Here is a 19235-nt window from a genome sequence, read left to right on the forward strand (position 1 = left end):
ATTTTTAATTTATTATTATCTTTTTTTATTTTTTTTTTTTTTAATATAATGGCATCCAATCAACCAAATACTACAAGTAACTTTTCAGCTAATAATAACAATATGTCTTTAAATAATCGTCAAGACAATAGAGATCCTAAAGCTGTCAAGCAGAAGGCAGCTGAAGTTAAGTTACACTTATTAGGTGTAATGCAAACTATGCAGAAGGAAGGAAAAATGCCCCATAATACTGAGTTGAATGATCTTTTGGAAAAGCTAAAGACAAATAGAATTATTTCTTCAAGAGAACATTTAATGTCTACAGATGGCAAAAATCTATTACATGATTTCCGTGATTTACTCAATGTTATTCAAAAGGCATTAATCGTTAAGAATAAAGATGAGTTATTCCAATCTCTTGTTTATCACATTCATTGTATGGATACTCCTATTTCAAAAGGTACAGTAGATATACTATTATTATTATTATCATTATTATATATCGCTTATATTCATATATACTTTTGTAGAAAATATTCGTGAATCGATAAAGTCACAGAATAGAGGCGCCTCTGCTCAACAAGAAGGAAAGAAAGGTACTGTATTGTCTATATATTATTATACTGACTATGTGCTATGATATTAACACTCAATTATATTATATAGGCTCAAACGCTTTAATGAAAATCGTTAAACTCATGTTAATTAACAACGAATTTCGTTCAGTCTTGGGTGAACTTCTTGATATTTCTCAAGATATTTTCAATAACATGACTCATAAAATGGGTAATTCTATTCAACAAACAGGCTCTAATAATAATAACAATAATCGTTCTGGTAAAGAAAGAATGGATAACGTACTTGATAGTGCTGTAAATCGTTTGGATGATAATCAAGAATATCATCGTGATCGTAGTGGCAGTCGTTCTTCCTATCATGATCGTGAACCTCAACTTATTAATGCACCTTCTGATGATCATAGACATCAAGGTCTTCTTAATACTGGAGATACTGTTCACCCCAGAGCTATTCCTGGTATTTTATCAGATATAAATACAAATGTAGCCTCAAGTGGTGGTATTCAAAATCCTGAATATTCACATTTGCCTCCTAATACTATGAATCATATCTCTGGTAAATCAGTGAATGCTCCTAGACACTCTACTAATATGGCTTCTGGTACTTATAATAATTATGGACCTCAAGAAGGCTATTCTTCTGGTACAGGTAATATAAATGCTCCTTCTGGTAATAAGCCTTATTATTCTGAACAACAAGACAATTTCCATCATAATGACTTCAATACTCAACAGAGGAACCAAAGTCATCCTTATGCTCAACATGCTCGTGATACTGTTGATGAACATAAGCAGTATGCTCGCGATACTGTCAATGAAAAGCTTCCTCAGGAAAAGCAAGATGAACTCATTCGTCGTCTCAAGAATGCGCTTGCAGAAGTTGAAAGAAATCCTGATTTTCAAAGTGCCATTAGCACCCTTATCCATCTTATTAAGACCTGGAGCAACCGTCTTTCACATGTTTCAGATAACATGAAATCCGAAGCCAAGCAGAATGAGACACCTGAACAAATGGATTACAAGGACAGAGCTCAAAGTGAATTTAAAGCTATTCTTGAAACTTGGACCCAAGGATTTTCTATTGATCCCCTTTTGAATGGTGTTCAAAATGTAATGCATGATATGGAACACGATGACGCACTTCGTAACTACTATGACTCTATTGTTAATTATGTTAAGCGTTTAGTTCGTGATCCTGAATATGCTCGAAGAGATGCATCCACGGAGGATGGTCGTAAGTTAATGGATAAAGGTAATTCTATTATTAAGGATCGATATCGCGATCATCTTGATTACTTGACATCCGAATCACGTCATTATATGCGTTTGATGACTGATGATGAAATTGCTCAAGAGCTCCGTAATTGTGTTAGTAAGATTCACAATGATTTATGGAAAGATAATGACGGTAACCCTGCCTTCAAACCTCATCTATTTAATGATATGCGTATGACGTTATTGCCTGCCTTTATCGATGAAATCAAATATATTCCTATCCCTCGTATTGAATACAGTGACGCCCAATATGATATTGCCATTGAAAATCTCATTTTATCTGGTGATTCTCTCCTGCCTAACGTTTTTGATACTAAACTTGAAAGCTTCAACAGTTTTAGCTTAAAGACAGATGCACCTTCTAAACCTAGCCATCAAAGTATGTTGATTCGTATGAGTGAAATTCAAGCTAAAGTTGAAGATGTCGTCTTTTATTACAAAAAGAAAACTGGTTTCCCTAGAATCTCTGACAGTGGTGTTGCCTCTCTTAATATTGGTGGAAAGGGTATCACGGTCACGACTCGCATCAACAGTATTGTGGATGATCCCACCCGAACATTTAAGGTTACATACTGTAAGTGCAACGTTGATAATTTAAGCATTAAGGTGAATGATAGTCATCATGATATACTTTACAAGGCTATTCGCCCTTTGGTTATTGGTCAGATCCGCAAACAAATTTCTAAAGGTGTTGAAATGAAGGTCATTGACACATTAAATCAAATTGATCAACGATTGACAAGCAGCATAACTCATATGAATCAAAAGTTGCAAGACAAAGCGTATAATGCTTTGCCTGAAGAGGAAAGAGTCAATCTTTCAGCCGCTAATACTTCCTCACAAGCGCAAACTCGACATGGATTCTTTTCTACTGTTGTTAACCTCATTAATCATAACATTAAACAAAGATCAACAAGACATCGTTCTAGTAGTGCAGGTACTAGACGACGATTTAGTTTCTCTCCTCAACGTCGTCGTTCGAGTCGTAATTCTACCCAACAACAACAACAACAACAACAACAACAACAACCTGAAGGAATCTCTCATGAACGTTATCCCAATGATGGTTATCATCAATCTGAAGGTTTAGCTCAAGGTGGCATGCAAGCAGATAATTCACAATATAATTCCAATGAAAATACTAACATAACCCCACAGTTCAAAAACCGTCAACATGAAGGTGTACAACAACCAACTACTAACTTTAACCGACCCGATGAGGGTGTTGCTTATGGCGGTGATACCTTCTATCAGCCATCTGAGGAGGGCTTCAATCGTAACAAAATGCAGCAATTAGAAAATAATCAAAGTAATAATGATACTGGTATTATGCAACAGCCCAATTATGGACAGCGGGAAGGCAGGAGTAGTGGTGGAATGCAACAACCAGATAATTATCATGAAGGCGTATCATCTGGAAGACTTGGTGAACCATATTTAGATGACCAAACTCGTCACCCTACAGAAGGTATATCTCATGTTGGACAAACACAAGGACTTAATCCTCATATGGAACAACCTTATCATCAAACTAAAAATCTGGATCCCTCTGATTATAGACAAGATCATAATATCAATACAGACCAAAGCTACGCTGCTTCTATGGATACAGGCCGTTATCATCATATTGACAGCCCCCCAGTCTTACCTACTAAGAACCAACCACAATATAACGATCGTAATGACTTTAAGATTGCCAATGATTTGTCAAATGCTCAAGATGAATATGAAAGAACACAACGCTCTCATCGTGTTTAAAAGGAAAAAAAAATAGGAGAGTGCCTGTTATAGTTTTCATTTAGCTATTTTCAATATATTTTAATATACTTTATATATTTTAATTTCTATGAATTAACCTTTGCAATGAATATGTATACTATATATCTTATCATTTATTAATAATAAAAAATAGTTTTTTCTTAAAAAAAAAAAGAAAAAAAAAAAAAGAAAAAAAAAAAGACACAGAAAATATTATCAACAGCTTTCTATTGATTAGATTTTAGATAATCCTGTGCTCTTATATAACATTTATTTTTATCATTGGTTATTACCAAACTTTATATTATACTAATTTCAGATTATTTCAGCCACAACTCGTATATTATTAAGAAGAAGTATATGATTATAACAACAGCACTAACCAAAATTATGGATTAGAAAGGTATAAAGATAACCATTTACTTAGATATCTTTTCAAATGTTTTAGAACTAGTTTTATGCGGATATAATTACGAAAGCTTTTTTTTTTTTTTTTTTTTTTTCAATATCATTATTACTCTATATAATAAAGAATTATATGGATTTGTTTCAGTAGATAACCCCCCAACCCGTTAATAAAGATTAATTAGGCTTTATTTTATTTTATTTTATTTTATTTTACTTTTCCTTATGTATATAATACATTTATTGTTGATTGTCGTTCTCATTGTAACGAAGTGTTTTAAGGCTCAACAGCCAAATAATACTTATAGCAATAATACTATTTTTCAAGTCTTAAATGATACAACTACTAGCCCTGCATTTAAATTTATGCAGTTTCTTCAATCTTCTCCTGACTACCAACCCATACTTGAATTGCTGTCCAATACATCGAGCAATTTAACATTATTTATCCCAAGTGATCAAGTCTATTATGAAGTAACGGGGGAACATCCACCTACTTTAACAGATCCCAGCAATAATACTACAAACAGTACTACAAATGGTACAGAAGCATCTACAACAACAACTTCATCATCATCATCATTATTATCAACAACGACAACAATTACTGGTTCTGTTACAACTATGGCTGATCCTTCTTTCTCGATGGGCTTACCTAATATTTTTACAGTATCGCATCAAGCAGAAGCAACTTCCATTTACAGCTTAACTAAGAAGGATTATATTTATAACTCCTACGATAATATTATGAATAATCCAAATCCTGAAAAGAGAATAGTATTGTCGATGAGGGCTGAAGTACTCTCTAAGTTTGGTTCATTAAAGATGCCTCAACCACAACTAGGAATACATAAAGCCATTGATCAAGGAAATTGGGAAGCAGTGACTTCAGATCCCATCTTTGCTAATAGCTTCAACCATACCGATCTAGCTTACTATCATTTAGTCAATGGGTCTACAGTTTTAACAAACACAACAATGGTACTTGATTCATTATTGACCAATACAACAGTAAATAAATGGTACTCATATTCACAGCTTGTCGTTCAGCAAAGAAATAATTTAACAGTCGGTAATGGACTAGGTAATGATGCTAACATTTTAGCAGATAAAACAATCCAGGCATCTAATGGTATAATATACATTATTGATAAAAGTAAGGATGTTATACAAAGTACATTCTATATATGAATTCTCATCATTATATGTATATGTGTGTCTGACATTTATATAGTCTTAATACCACCCGTAAGCCCAATAGATACTTTAAGTATCCTTGAAAATACGACATTTTTTAATTGGATCTTATCTCGATCAAGTTATAATTCATCTTTAAATACAGCTAACAATGTAAACAACTATATATGTATATACATATTAGGAAAACTTACTATACATATATTCCTTTTTTATAGATGACTCTCTTTGTTCCTACTAACAGTGCATTACAAAACTTGAATTTTACTATTTTAACCAACGAGACTATTGATAATTTTATTAAAGCTCATATTATTTCTGGTGTTTATTATACAACTAATATGACAGCACAGCCTATCACTGTCAGTTCTTTAGCTGGAACAAATTTGACCTTAAGCAATTCGGATGTCTCTAGCAATCAAAGTGCAACAGGTAAAAAAAAAAAAAGAGAGAGAGAGAGAGAGAGAGAAAGAAAAGGCAGAAGGATATAATATAACCTATATACATATAATTCTAGTGAATGAAATGCATATTATTCATTCGAATATATTATTAAACAATGGAGTAATGCAGTTAATTGATGGTAGTAAGTATTCATACTATATATTTAATTTCCCATTATAACATCAACTGTTCTTTTTTTTTTCCTCCTTTATTAAACTTATATAGTTTTGACATTTCCTGTGCCTCAACCACCTGGCAGTAATCCTGATGATAATCCTCCTAATATTGGACCTTTCCCACCACCTGTTAACTCATCTTCTTCATGCAAATTATTCAAAGTATCAAAATTAATTACAACTTTCATTATTATATTTTTATTTTTTCTAAAATAAAATAAAGTGAAACAAATTTACACATAAATATTCATTTTAACTTATTGTGATTTCATATATCAAACATCATTAGTAGCAGGTGCATAGTAAGTAGTAGGTGATGATGGGGGGTATGTAGCAGTATTTGCGAATTGAGTAGTTGCTTGATGATAAGTATAAGGAGTTACGTTTGTAGATGGTGTTGTATATGTTGACAAAGCATTATATGGACTTTGATAAGGACTAGCAGCAGCAGCAGCAGCAGCATTTAATGGAGGAGGGGATGCAACATAATTTGAATAAGGTGAAGGATAAGTAGGAGCCGTATTAGTGACAGAATAATGAGGTGATGAATAGGGTGATGAAGTTACATAATGACCTGCTGTAGTATGAGGTGATGTAGGTTGTTGGGCAATCATAGTAGGTGAAAAAGGAGAAACAAAGTTACTATTGTCAGCATGAGATAATACCGTAGGAGCAGGATGTGTAGGTGACATGGAAGCTGTTGGTACATGGTTTTTTGAATCCTCCTCTTCCTCCGCAATAGAGTCAGGATTATTATAATTCACAATTGGCTGTCCATCCTTTTCTGAATATTTCATATCGACAATTGTAAGCGCGTCTTCATCATAAGGATTGCTACTAACAGCTGTTTGATTGTCATCTTCATGCCTTTTTGCCATACGAGCCTCATGCTCAGCATGTCTTAATTTCTTTTCATGCCATAACAATATTGCGCTATGTACAGTTGTAGCAAGCCATGCAAAAAAAGAAAGCCAACAGAATACAGCAGAGGCTTTAGCACAATGACACTATTAAATAATTTTTTTTTAAAAAAAAGGAGGGGGGGGGATTAGTTGCTTATATTTGTTTATGAATATAAAAATACAGTACCTGACTCTTCCAAGAACTTGCATAATGTTCATATTTTTTTTCTAAAGTGGGATTTATTTCACAATTGGATGCTCTTGTTGAGTGCACTGACATACATATCATAGCAATAAACCACATCGTTGTCATGAAGCATGTAAAAATAACATTTGTTCTTGGTCTTAAAAAAAATCTTTTCAGTAACCCAGAGTTTTTTGTTGTAATTTTTGACCAAGGAAAAGCAGCTAATGCAGCTGATAGGAAGAAGCTAATAATGGTAATAGTTAAAGAAAAATTAGGTGCTCCTTGACTCCAACCCTAAAGAAAAAAAAAATTTTTTTAAACAAATAAAGATAAATATTTAAAATAATCAATTTTTTTTTTGTTTCGTTACTTGATAACGTTTTTCTATTGAAATAATAGGAGCAGTTGTAACTAATACAAGGACAGCAGTTAAAATTTGAATTAAATGTAATCCAACTTTATAAACGCCTAGGTTCGGTAAACTTGAAGGTAAATCAAATTCAAGATCTGCAGGGTCGATAAATGAAAAAATATTATACTTCATTCGTTTTAAGAAAAAAAAAAGGAAATTATAGAGAAAAAGCGAAAAATAAAAAAAAATAATATTAAAAAAAAAAGTTTTTCTGTTAAAAAAAATGATTCATTATGAAGAAGATGTTTTGATTTTTATTAAAAAATTTACCATATTTAGATGTTACTGTAAGTTTTGCTTTTACTCTTTTTTGTTATATTTTAAAATCCAGTAAATTATGCCGAAGTGTACGCTTTGTGCGGATTATAAAAAAAAAAGTTCCTCTTTGAATTTTATACTCATGATTTTTTCTCTAAAAAAAAATATAGACTATTTATAAACAGTAATTAGTAAACATGAACAATGATTAATTTTATAATAGAACTTAGTCTAACAGTCTAACTCAAGATATTCAATAAAATCTTTTACAAGTCAACTATATTATCAGGATCAAATTCATTCCTGGTGAAATTTGGCCCAAAGAAATTCTAATCATCAGAATCTTTTATAATGATGATTAATATGTTAATGCGTCTAATATAGACATACTTGTATATATCGAAAAGAAAAATATAATAGTATAATGTTTCATTAGGTTATTATAAACTATTACTGACACTGTTTAGTGTTTTTTTAATGGCATGAAACAAGCTTTTATTAGAACTTCAACTAAAAGATAATATTTATTCATTGACAAGACTACCATCAAAGACTCTCATGTTCCATAAAATAAATATATATATATTTTTATTTACCAAAGACATTATATCAGTTTGACAAGTCAGCTATTATAGTACGATTTGTTAGTGCAAATAAGCAATATATATTTACAGACTAACTAGCCAAGTACAAATCTTAGATTAAATAGTAAATAGATATTATAATTCTTAATGATATATCACCTTTTTTTTTTTTTGCTTGACTCTATATTAAAGTGCGCAATGTATTAAAGCCATTTTAAGTAGCAAGGTACAAGTGACTTATTTGTTTACAAGTTTAAATTAACAACAAACCATTTGGATTACTAAAATAAGAGCTGATAAACCCGAATTTACCATGAATAAGGTGATTATTATTATAATAATTCCATTTGAATAAAGAAGAAACTGCGAATTATACAATCATCAATGTCAATAATACATTTCTTTTCTTGATAAAGGCACTGTATTACAGATAAAGTAATTTATCTTAAAATTATTGCACATGGTTGTACTAAAAAATGACTAGGAGCTCTGTAATAAAGACAATGAGCGATTTTTCCGAATTAAAGAAGTCTTATATAGTAAAATAGGCTCATTTATGTTTTTCTTTGTTTTGTTTACATGACAGAATAATGTCAATTTAGCTTCAAACATAGAGGAGAAAAAAAAGCTAAGTCATCTTACGAAATAGTATACAAATGGAAAGTTTTTTTTTTTTTTTGTTTATACTACTCTGTTAATACAAATTGATAAAAATATAAGATTAAAATACCATCATTGACTAAAATCTAATACTACGAGCATAGTAGATATTTATAGCGATAAATACTAAGAATAGAACAATACACATGTATACAACTAGTATTAGTATGAGAGGAAGTAATCTATCTATCTTTTTTTTTTTTTTTTCTATTATATTCCGCGGAATGGATAATTTCCGCGGATAGTATTTTATTTTATTTTGTTTTATTTTATTCAGGCACCCTTTTCAATTTATTGTCATCTTTTCTTTCTTAAATATAAATACATTTATGACACCTAATAATATACCATCCACTTTTGCCTTTCCAACTCCATCTCCATCTCCACCTCCAGAGTTAGATTCAAGATATCAGCAACATATAAAATCAATTCATGTCACAACACAGCCAAAAAAAATCAATAAATGGCTAAACGTAATACAAAAATTTCTAAAAGAATTAGATGGTCGTGATAAATTAATGAAAACGATACAATACTTTATAAAAATATTACTGCATTATAAAATGGCTCGAGCAAAACATTGGTCGAGTTTAACAAGTCATTTATCTATGACTCGTAAACTGATTAGACTTGGTACAGCAATGGACTCCATACGAGAATTATCTCCACTCAAACATTCACTATTTGAAACGATAGTAAACTTGAATGCTATTATCAATAGTATTTCCGATGATATATTTTGCTTTTACAAATTAGGAATTCTAGGATCTTATCTTGGAAACCAGTCTGAAAAAATATCTGCTTATTGCTGGTTTGCTAGTATCTTGATTGATATTCGAGAAAATGTTCTATCATTGAATCGATTACAGAATAAAAAGATAGTAAAAGATGAAAGTGAATTAAGACAGAAAATATTCATAACTGAGGTTTCAATTATAAAGTTATTAATGGATGCTGTATTTTGCGGTAAATAGAATGAATCTTATGGTTTTTTTTTTTTTTTTTTTTTTTTTTAATAATAATAATAATTTATTGAATCTTTATTTATTATTTATAGCTTGTGATATTTGGAGGCCTATTTATTCGTCTAGTTTACAAGCATGGTCTGGTTTCTTTAGCGGCTTATTAGCTGGCTATAAATTAAGCATCAAATATTCAATATGAACATAAAATAGAAGAATTTAATTCGTATATAACTATATATGTATATATTACATGGACTGTTCTTTAATGTCACTATCTTGTATTCGTCTAACGTAATTTTGTTATTATTTTGGGAATATATTTAAATGCGACTATTATTATTGACATAATATTTAGTCCATCTCGAATTCTAGCTTAGTGTGACTTAAAATATGCCTTCTTCTTTATTGTATAATAACAACATAACGTGTACTCTTTTTAATATTTTACACAGTGCTAAAACAGCAAAGTAAACCCATTGTATCGTATTATTACCTTTTCACATTGAAAATGATTGTTTCAATTTAAGAATAGATAGAAAAGAAATACAATTTTTTTTATCATGTTCCATAGAAAGATATATGTGTACATAAAAAGAAAATAAAGAAGAGGAAAAAAAAAAGAAAAGAAAAAAAAAAAAGAAAGAAAAAGTTTCTATCAAGTAATCTACATAAAAGATAATTTAAGAGTACACATTATCGAGTGATATTTGACGCTTTCCTATATATTTTATTATAGAAAATTATATATTCATGAAAATCTGTTGTTTGTTTAAGGATCATCATTTTATATTTGCATTCGTCTCAATAATTAATATAGAAAGTTTCATTCCTTGTATATAAAATTCAACTTATAGTTGATTCAAAGTCAAAATATATACGCAAAGTCTTCTGTCTAGGTTTTATGTATGGCTTCACAAAGATATTTTATTTTGCCGATTTAAGTATATAATTGTATGAATTCAATGACTGAGCGAATGTTTGAGAAAAGAAAGAAAAAAAAAGATAAGAAAAAACTAGTAATAATATTTTGCATCAACATCTACTCTGGAGTGACTATCAAACAAGGTGTTACTTTTATATGTATTTTTGATATACTAGCAGCAGCAACAACAACAGCAACAATAGTATTATTAGTTATAACTTACTAATTATAGACGATGTATTTATATTTGTTAAGTTGAATTGTTTTTTTTTCTTAAAAAAAATAGTTTTCAAAGACTTTATGAAAGACTAACATAAATTTAATTGAACGTATATAATACTCTTTTATGTATTGACATACATATGTGTTACCTGCCAATTTTAAAGAATAAACAGTCGTTGTAAATACTGTTGGAGAACCTACTGAAGAAGAACTTTTATTCAGGGTTTGTTGCGACTATTGATAATGTATCTTTTGGATATATTTATCTTCTTTTCTTTCTTACAAAATAATAAATCAAGCGTATGCTAAATATCTTTTAATAATTTATTAAATATGATTATATGATTTAACAAATCGTATACTATCGTAGTTGATTACTTTTTTTTTTTTTTATTCTGAATATTCTTAGAACGTGTAGTAGACATTATTCTTTGAAAAAATAGAATTTTATGAACATATTAAATCTATAAAAAAAAAAAAAAATAAGACAGTAGCATCAAGATCTGTATCACAAATTTAATTATAACACCAACAAGCTTCATTTGTGTTTTGTTTATAAAACTAAAGAGATACCTATGTATATTCTTTATTGGTACCATAGTATATATCAAAAACTGAGAGTTATAGTACTCATTGAAAAATAAAAAAGCTTCTTTGGAGATTCAAACTATTGTATATCCCTATTAAAGTAAAAAAGCAATCAAGTATACATATAGAGCTATAAGTATTTTTTTTGTGCCTTATTTATACTTGAAAAAGAGATATTTAATAATCAATTAGGAAGTTACTTAATAATAATAATAATGAAGATAATATTAAACAATATCAATATAACGTACACTTAGGTTGATCAAAAGAATAAAATTAGATTGAACTTCTTTATCAATTAAAACTAAAATTTGTATGCATGTAAATGATTACTTTTTATCATTTTTAAAGAAACAGTTATGTGCAATATGAGCTTGACATTTTTAAATATAAAATTGTAATCCTATTTATAAACAAAAAAAAAAGTATGAAAACTATCATATTTTAAATATAATAAATTATTCAATATCAATTTAGGTTAGTTTCTATGTTAGTTACATTATGTTAGTCTTTTTTTCTTCAATAGTTTTACATATTCTTTTTTTTTTTTTTTTTTTGTGTATTCAATTTTGTACAAACTTGTGTACTTTGTATTATAGAATAAAATCATAAGATCCAAAAAAAAAAAAAAAAAAAAAAAAAAAAAACATAAATTGACTAGAAAGAAACTAATACTTGTAATCTCTTTTTCTTTTCTTTTCTTTTCTTTTCTTTTCTTTTTTTTTGGGGGGCTTTCATATGAATTCGTACTTACAAATATAGATGTATGCAAAGTATATTCAAATGTTCAGCAAATTTGATTTGATCTGCTCATTAGAAATTGAACTATATTACTGAGTACCAAGCTGAGAAAACATTGAATAGGATGTGGAACCAGCATGTAGTATTGTAATTAGTACCACATCAATTTGATCAGTATAACGGCTAAACTCTCTCTTATAAAGATACTATAACTTGACGAATTATAGTTTCTCTTTATCTGATTCAAAAGTAATACGTAACCTTGGTTTTCTGTCACACGAATAAAAAAAATCAGATAATTTTTTTTTATCAAATCAGATCTACCATCTTTAGGGAAACATCTGAATATTCTCTCACTCTTTTTTTTTTTTTATATAACTTTTCCTTAAAGCTATATAAATCTTTTGACTTTTATCTTTCATTTTGTTTAATTATAGTATATAATAAAGACTTAAAAGCTAAATTTAGGTATGAAGTTCAAATTACCCTCCATCTTTCGGACAGCAGTAATTGAGGAAAAAGAAGAAAAAAAAGTAGACAACAACTCTACTATTACTGAAGAAAAGATTAGAAATTATAGCAACGATAAAAATGTACCTGAGGCTGTAGAAACTCAATATGGTGTTCGAAATGCTGAAGCATCTAATCAGGTCTGGACTAAAGAACAATTGATCCTTGTCTACATTCTGTAAGTCACAATAATAATAAAAAAAACACACATAGATCTTTAACTTATTTTTTTTTGTTGTTGTTGTTGTTGATAAGGATATGGATTCTTCAATTTATTCTAGCACTTGCCTCTGGTGTCAATCGATCGCTGACACCCTACGTTACAAGTTCATTTAAAGAACACTCTTTGACGACTACAACCACTGTTATCTCAAGTATAGTATCCGGTGTAATTGTACTACCTTTTGCAAAGCTTCTAAATGTCTGGGGTCGACCTCAGGGCTTTGGAATTATGGTTTGTTCGATTACGATTGGACTTATTATGATGGCAGTATGCGATAGTGTCAAGACATTTTGTGCAGCACAAGTATTTTATGTAGTCGGATATAATTCAATTACATTTTCATTAACAATTTTCATTGCCGATACTACCTCTCTAAGAAATCGAGCCTTTATGATCGCATTTACGTCCTCACCCTGGATTGCCACGATCTGGGCCGCTGGACCGGCTGCAGAGAGCATCTTGAAGACGATTGGTTTCCGATGGGGTTTCGGTATCTGGGCCATCGTCGTCCCCATCGTGTCATTACCGGTATTTGGATTATTTTACTATAATCTTGTAAAGGCTCGTAAAGCAGGACTTATTCCTAAAGTTGAGCAGGATCCTAAAAGAGGATGGAAGGAGTCTATTGTTTATCATGCCAAGGAATTTGATATGGTTGGACTCCTGTTGATCTGTAGTGGACTCACGTTATTCTTATTGTCATTCAATTTGTATAGTCATCAACCTGATGAATGGAGATCACCCTTGATTATCTGCTTCCTTATCTTTGGTAGTCTACTGATTATTTCCTTTGGTGCCTGGGAAAAATGGGGGGCATCGATCACATTTATTCCATGGGAGTTAATGATGGATAGAACCGTTTTCTTTACTTTTACTATGGCAGCTAGTCTCTATCTCTCTTGGTATCTATGGAATGGATTTTTTTACTCTTACTTGATTGTTGTCCATAACCTAAGTGTTGCGCATACGACTTATATTACTAATATCTATACAGTTGGGTCTACAACATGGGCGATTGTAATGGGTATCATTATTCGATACAATGGAAGATTAAAATGGCTCGCCCTTTATTTTGGTGTCCCCGTCACTATATTAGGTGTAGGGCTCATGATCCAGTTCCGACAGCCTGATGTTCATGTTGGATTTATTGTCATGTGTCAAATCTTCATTTCTTTGGGTGGGGGTACATTGGTTATCTGTGAGCAAATGACTGTCATGGCCGTTGCATCACATCAATATGTGTCCGCTGTTCTCTCTATGGAATATATGATTATCAACATTGCAAGTGCTATTGGTTCAACCATTGCAAGCGCCATGTGGATGGGTATTTTCCCTAAAAAGCTTGCCTATTATCTACCGGAAGATAGTCTAGATAATCTAGAATCCATCTATGGTTCTATTGAAGTTCAATCCTCTTATGTCTATGGAAGTCCTGAAAGAAACGCCATCAGTGAATCCTATAGTGATACACAGAGACTTATGTTGATTACATCTACTTGCATGTATATAATTACTTTAATTTCTGTCCTATTCTGGAAGGATATTGATGTTAAAAAATTGAAAAAGATTGAGGATTTAATATTCTAAAAGGAGAAGAAGAAAAAAGAGTTACATTATTATTATTATTATTTACTTTCTATTTAATTTGCCTTTTTTTTAAAAAAAAAAAAAAAAAAAAAAAAAAAAAAAAAAAAAAAAAGTTCTTGTTACATTTACTTACCATTATCTATTTACTATTATAGTCAAATAAACTACCTGATAAAATTAAGTGTCTGATAGAAAAATGCTTGCATGTAATATCCTCTAATAACTTTCATGTATCTAAAAATAATTAATGCATGTATAATAATTGATTGAAAAAGCTTAACAAAAAGGGGAAAAAAAATTAAGTAATAGACATCCCAGACAAGTTTTTATTTTACCAATACCAATTTTATATATTTATGTCCATGAATAGAATAAAGATGTGTGCTGATTTTCTTTTACTTGTTTGGTTCGATTGAAATCGTATTTTTGTTTCATATAATAGCAATTAAACATAATAATAATAATAAAATGTGATACAGAAAGTTTGTAAAGAATAAGAGTTACTACCATTTTATTTGACTTTCTCCTTTTGGTTTTCATTGTTTTTGATAATTGACAAATATATTCTATTTGTTATCATAAAAAATCTCTGTTATTCAAACTCTCTCATATAAACGAGTACAGAATACATATATAATAGTATTTATTTAACGAATGACCCCATTCATGAAAGTGCTTAATAATAAAGTTTTTTTTTGTTCTGGTGTTTCACTTCTCTCCTAATAATAATAATAATAATACACATATAAGGAGTTACTATATATCATAAAAAAAGGGGGGAAGGCTTTCTCTCTCTCTCTCTCTCACTCTCTCTCTTCCCCCCCCCACCGCCCTCTTTTTCTTTTTTTTTTCTTTTTTTTTTCTTTAATTACATAAATCTATACAATAAACAATGATAAATAAAACAAAGAGAGAGAGTGTGAGTGAGTGAGTGAGTGAGAAAGAGATGATCTAGTCACTTGTAGTTTCAATAGTAATAATAATAATAATAATAAAAGTTAAAGTCTTTCTATCGATGATGATGTGATAATGGATCAAGAGTGGATATATAAGCATAAGAAGTATTAGTGGTTGTATTATTAGTATTAGTATGAGTATTAGTATGAGTCGTCGCAGAATGTGTAGAATGTCTTGGTGTATGAGGTGAGTTAGGCGAGTAAAGAGAACTGGTATTATCAAGTTCATCATCTGAAACAAGCATACTAGGACTTGGACTAGGTGGCAATTGATTTCCATAAGGACCTAAAGAAGATAAAGTTGATCTATTATTATTATTATTATTATTATTACTACAATGAAGGTTTTGAGTTTGAACTGTCAAAGGTGAACGAGTGGTAACATTAAAGATGTCATCCAATAGAGGATGATTATTTGTGCTGGTAGGATCATGTGAAGTTATAAAAATTGAAGGCGGTTTCTCTTGTTGTATTGTTAAAGGCTGTTTTGTATTAAAAGAAGAAGAAGAAGATAATTCAAGTTGATTCAATTCATGAAGAAGTTCATTAGGTAATTGACCTATTGTAAATGTAAATAAATAAAAATAGTATTCTTTTTCTTTTTTTACCACCATTTTGTTGAGAAATAAAATGAATCATTGATTTCACAAATTGCATTTGATTATCTTGTTTTTGCTTTGTAACTTCTAATTCTTTAAGTACTTCAGTGAAGTTTTCATATAAATGTCGAATTTGTTGTATCATTTCAGACTGAGAAGCTTGTAACATGGCAATATGATTTTGAAGATCACTCGTTTCACGTCTTGCATTATTATCTACTTCCATTGATTTACGTTTAATATCGTCCAAGAGATCAGGTCGATTTCTTAAAAATTTTGGATGAGAGAATTCCCAAATTTGATTTTCAGCTAACGTTCTATGTCCTCTAGGTGATTTATTTACCTTGTGAAAGCCATACCTAATATTTATAAAGTAGAGGATTAAAAAAAGAAAAGGAAAAAAAATAGGTTCTTCCTATGTTGGTTATTCTACTTACATATTTAATTGTCGAACAAAGCTACTGAAATTATTATGTTTAAAATGTTTAGGTAATACATCTTGTGAAAACTCCATAATATTACAAACAATAAATGATGAGCCTGTATAGGCCCAAGATATTAAATGTTGGTAATGACTATCAACTACCATACTAATTGATCATGTATAAAATTAGATTATCATTAAAAATAAAAATAAAAAAAAAAGGACTTACTTGTATAATTTATGTACAAATGTATTTGTATGAGCGGGCTTTTGAGTTGTATTAGGAGGAGGAGGAGGTAATGATGATGATGATGCTGTAGAAGTCGCATAAAATGCTTGCTGTGAAGTGGGAGGATTCGAAGAAAATGTATTACGTTGATTTACACTTGTAAGCTGATAGTCTGAAGAAATTGATCTACGATGCATTATATGTATTCAAAGGTAAACAAATAAAAGTAAAAATAAAAAAAAAGAAGAATAGAATGAACCTGAACAAAATAAAATAAAAAGATAAAGTTACATTTTACACTTTAAACAGCGCCACAAAATAGAAACTTGAGAAAGAAAAAATACATACAAAAAAAAAATTCATTCATTTACTATAAAGCATAAATAATATCCAATCTGTTAAATAAACTTATCTTATTTGTCTATGAATCAATGGTCTTTTTTTCTTTTAACTGTCAAATTAATGAATAAAAATTCTATTTGAATTCTTATGTAAATATTATAAAAAGTTTATTTCTAAAATTATGCGGAGTAACGATTAGCCAATCAATGAATAAACGTGGTATCAACCAGATAACTTGATCTTTTAACTGTAACATTTTCCTATTTTCTATCGGGAAATAAAATAAAAATAGAGTGTTATTATGTAATAATATAAATGGCTACTAACACTATCCAATCGAAATGATGGATATGCAGTAGAACAGAAATACAATCTTATTTGATTCAAACTGTATTGATGTAATATAATAATAAGTAATAAATACGTAAAAAAAAAAAAAAATAATAATAATAATAATAATAATACGAAAATTTAATTTGTTGGTGACAAAAATGACAGCATCAAAATGTTAAAATTGACAGCCAATCAATAGTTGTTAAAATTAAATTTTAATCAATTTTTGTCAGTTCTATATCCCTCTTTTTTTTTTCATGTGTAGGTTTTTATTGTATAAAGGGAAACAACCTATTTTGCTTGCTCATGTAAATATTTGCATGATGGATATAAAAGGGGAATAAATATATATATAAACTAATTGATTTTTTCCTATTATTAGCTTATTACAAGACCAAAACATTCCATCGTTAATCAAGCTTTTGATTCTAGATTACGGCTTGATACAAGACGTCCCCTCAATGGTAACAGTTCTATTATGTAATGTAATATATTCAGTGTTAACTAAATACATATACATATATATACATATATATATATATGTGTGTGTGTGCGTTAAGGGGATGGTTTCGGGGTGGGTTGGTATGATAGTGAGACACGAGAAAATGATGAAGAATCAGTTACACCTTGCATCTTTACATCCGTAACACCTGCTTGGAATAATACAAATTTAGTTCGACTAGCAGAAAAAATTCGAAGTCCTTTAGTATTTGCACATGTACGTGCAAGTACTTCAGGTGCTGTATCTGAAACAAATTGTCATCCTTGGTCGTAAGTAGTAATCAGCCCTTAATAACAATGCAATGACTTTTTATAACAATAATGAATAGATATGGTCGTCTCATGTGGATGCATAATGGCGGCATTGCAGAATTTGAGAAAATTAAGCGTAAATTACAAAATTCATTACCTGAAGAGCTCTTTTTGTTTGTACAAGGAAATACGGATTCAGAATGGGCTTTCGCATTATTTTTAAGCTTTGTAAGTTATAAACAAGATTGTTAATGATATTTATCTTATTTTATTGTTTATATATATATATTATAGCTTTCTAATCCTAAAGCTTCTTCATTCGAACATCAAGAGTTAAAAGAAGCTATGTTAAAGACAGTTGCACAATTAAATGCTTGGGCAGAAGAATTCAATATTACTGAAGTAAAGTTGCTGTGTCTTATGATAAAATCCATTCACTTATCATTTTTTTTCTTTATTAGCCTTCTTTATTGAATTTTGCAGTGACAGATGGACAAAGTGTAGTTTGTATTCGATATATTAGCTCTAAAACAGAAGAAGCAGCTTCCTTGTACTTTTCCTCAGGTACAAGATTTGAATGTTATCGACCTGGTCATTATAGAATGGTAAAAGCAGATAGAAGAGAAGATATCGTTGTTGTTGCCAGTGGTAAATTAAGATAATAATGATATATATATGTATCTGGTTCTCTTTATTAACTTATATGGATAGAGCCTCTAACATTTGAAAAAGCAGACTGGTTAACAATTCCTACCAACACCATTTTAGTCATCACTCCTAAATTAAATGTATTATTGCAGCCTATTAAAGATAAATTTTATGCATCAGAAAGAGGCTTAGAAGTAAAAATAGGAAATGAAGAAAAAGATACAGTCATTATACCAGATCCTAAAGCACAATCATTAAAAGTTTAAATTAGAAAACAATCGCGACAACAAGAGCATGGCTTTGTGATTTAGAAATTGTATTTCATATATTTCTGTGAGATTCATCCTTTGTTTAAATTAAAAAAAAAAAAAAAAAAAA

At 29.8% G+C, this 19235-nt stretch overlaps 7 protein-coding genes across 7 annotated transcripts; 5 read left to right on the forward strand and 2 right to left on the reverse strand.

The window, feature by feature from the left end:
* Positions 1–102: 102 nt before the first annotated feature.
* BX663DRAFT_432187 (uncharacterized protein) lies at positions 103–2756 on the forward strand (the record flags this gene model as incomplete). Its single annotated transcript, XM_051522911.1, has 3 exons — positions 103–439; positions 510–575; positions 646–2756. Coding segments are annotated over 3 exons (2514 nt in total), but the record flags the coding sequence as incomplete, so codon positions are not given.
* A 1405-nt stretch (positions 2757–4161) lies between these two features.
* On the forward strand, positions 4162–6028 carry BX663DRAFT_559957 (uncharacterized protein; the record flags this gene model as incomplete). The annotated part of the gene is made up of 5 exons (XM_051531876.1): positions 4162–5151; positions 5230–5345; positions 5411–5624; positions 5710–5778; positions 5862–6028. Exons 1-5 carry the CDS (start codon positions 4221–4223, stop codon positions 6026–6028), a joined length of 1497 nt encoding a protein of 498 aa, XP_051384235.1. The 5' UTR covers positions 4162–4220.
* Positions 6029–6087: 59 nt separating this feature from the next.
* On the reverse strand, positions 6088–7445 carry BX663DRAFT_485083 (uncharacterized protein; the record flags this gene model as incomplete). The annotated part of the gene is made up of 3 exons (XM_051524587.1): positions 6088–6819; positions 6902–7195; positions 7272–7445. 3 exons carry the CDS (start codon positions 7443–7445, stop codon positions 6088–6090), a joined length of 1200 nt encoding a protein of 399 aa, XP_051384236.1.
* Positions 7446–9014: 1569 nt separating this feature from the next.
* On the forward strand, positions 9015–10176 carry BX663DRAFT_336421 (peroxisomal biogenesis factor 11-domain-containing protein). Its single transcript, XM_051522137.1, has 2 exons — positions 9015–9781; positions 9873–10176. The coding sequence occupies exons 1-2, from the start codon at positions 9145–9147 to the stop codon at positions 9977–9979; spliced, it is 744 nt and encodes a 247-aa protein (XP_051384237.1). The 5' UTR covers positions 9015–9144; the 3' UTR covers positions 9980–10176.
* A 2052-nt stretch (positions 10177–12228) lies between these two features.
* BX663DRAFT_504415 (major facilitator superfamily domain-containing protein) lies at positions 12229–14653 on the forward strand. The gene is made up of 2 exons (XM_051526922.1): positions 12229–12941; positions 13019–14653. Exons 1-2 carry the CDS (start codon positions 12724–12726, stop codon positions 14571–14573), a joined length of 1773 nt encoding a protein of 590 aa, XP_051384238.1. The 5' UTR covers positions 12229–12723; the 3' UTR covers positions 14574–14653.
* A 929-nt stretch (positions 14654–15582) lies between these two features.
* BX663DRAFT_530364 (HSF-type DNA-binding-domain-containing protein) lies at positions 15583–16717 on the reverse strand (the record flags this gene model as incomplete). The annotated part of the gene is made up of 3 exons (XM_051530309.1): positions 15583–16088; positions 16138–16487; positions 16566–16717. The coding sequence occupies 3 exons, from the start codon at positions 16715–16717 to the stop codon at positions 15583–15585; spliced, it is 1008 nt and encodes a 335-aa protein (XP_051384239.1).
* Positions 16718–17702: 985 nt separating this feature from the next.
* BX663DRAFT_504421 (nucleophile aminohydrolase) lies at positions 17703–19232 on the forward strand. The gene is made up of 7 exons (XM_051526923.1): positions 17703–17764; positions 17839–17920; positions 18017–18227; positions 18287–18437; positions 18504–18611; positions 18671–18857; positions 18921–19232. Exons 1-7 carry the CDS (start codon positions 17714–17716, stop codon positions 19121–19123), a joined length of 993 nt encoding a protein of 330 aa, XP_051384240.1. The 5' UTR covers positions 17703–17713; the 3' UTR covers positions 19124–19232.
* Positions 19233–19235: the final 3 nt, after the last annotated feature.

The sequence above is a fragment of the Cokeromyces recurvatus genome, assembly GCF_025118155.1.
Source record: "Cokeromyces recurvatus strain NRRL 2243 chromosome Unknown BX663scaffold_8, whole genome shotgun sequence".
In the NCBI taxonomy this organism is placed as follows: domain Eukaryota; kingdom Fungi; phylum Mucoromycota; class Mucoromycetes; order Mucorales; family Mucoraceae; genus Cokeromyces; species Cokeromyces recurvatus.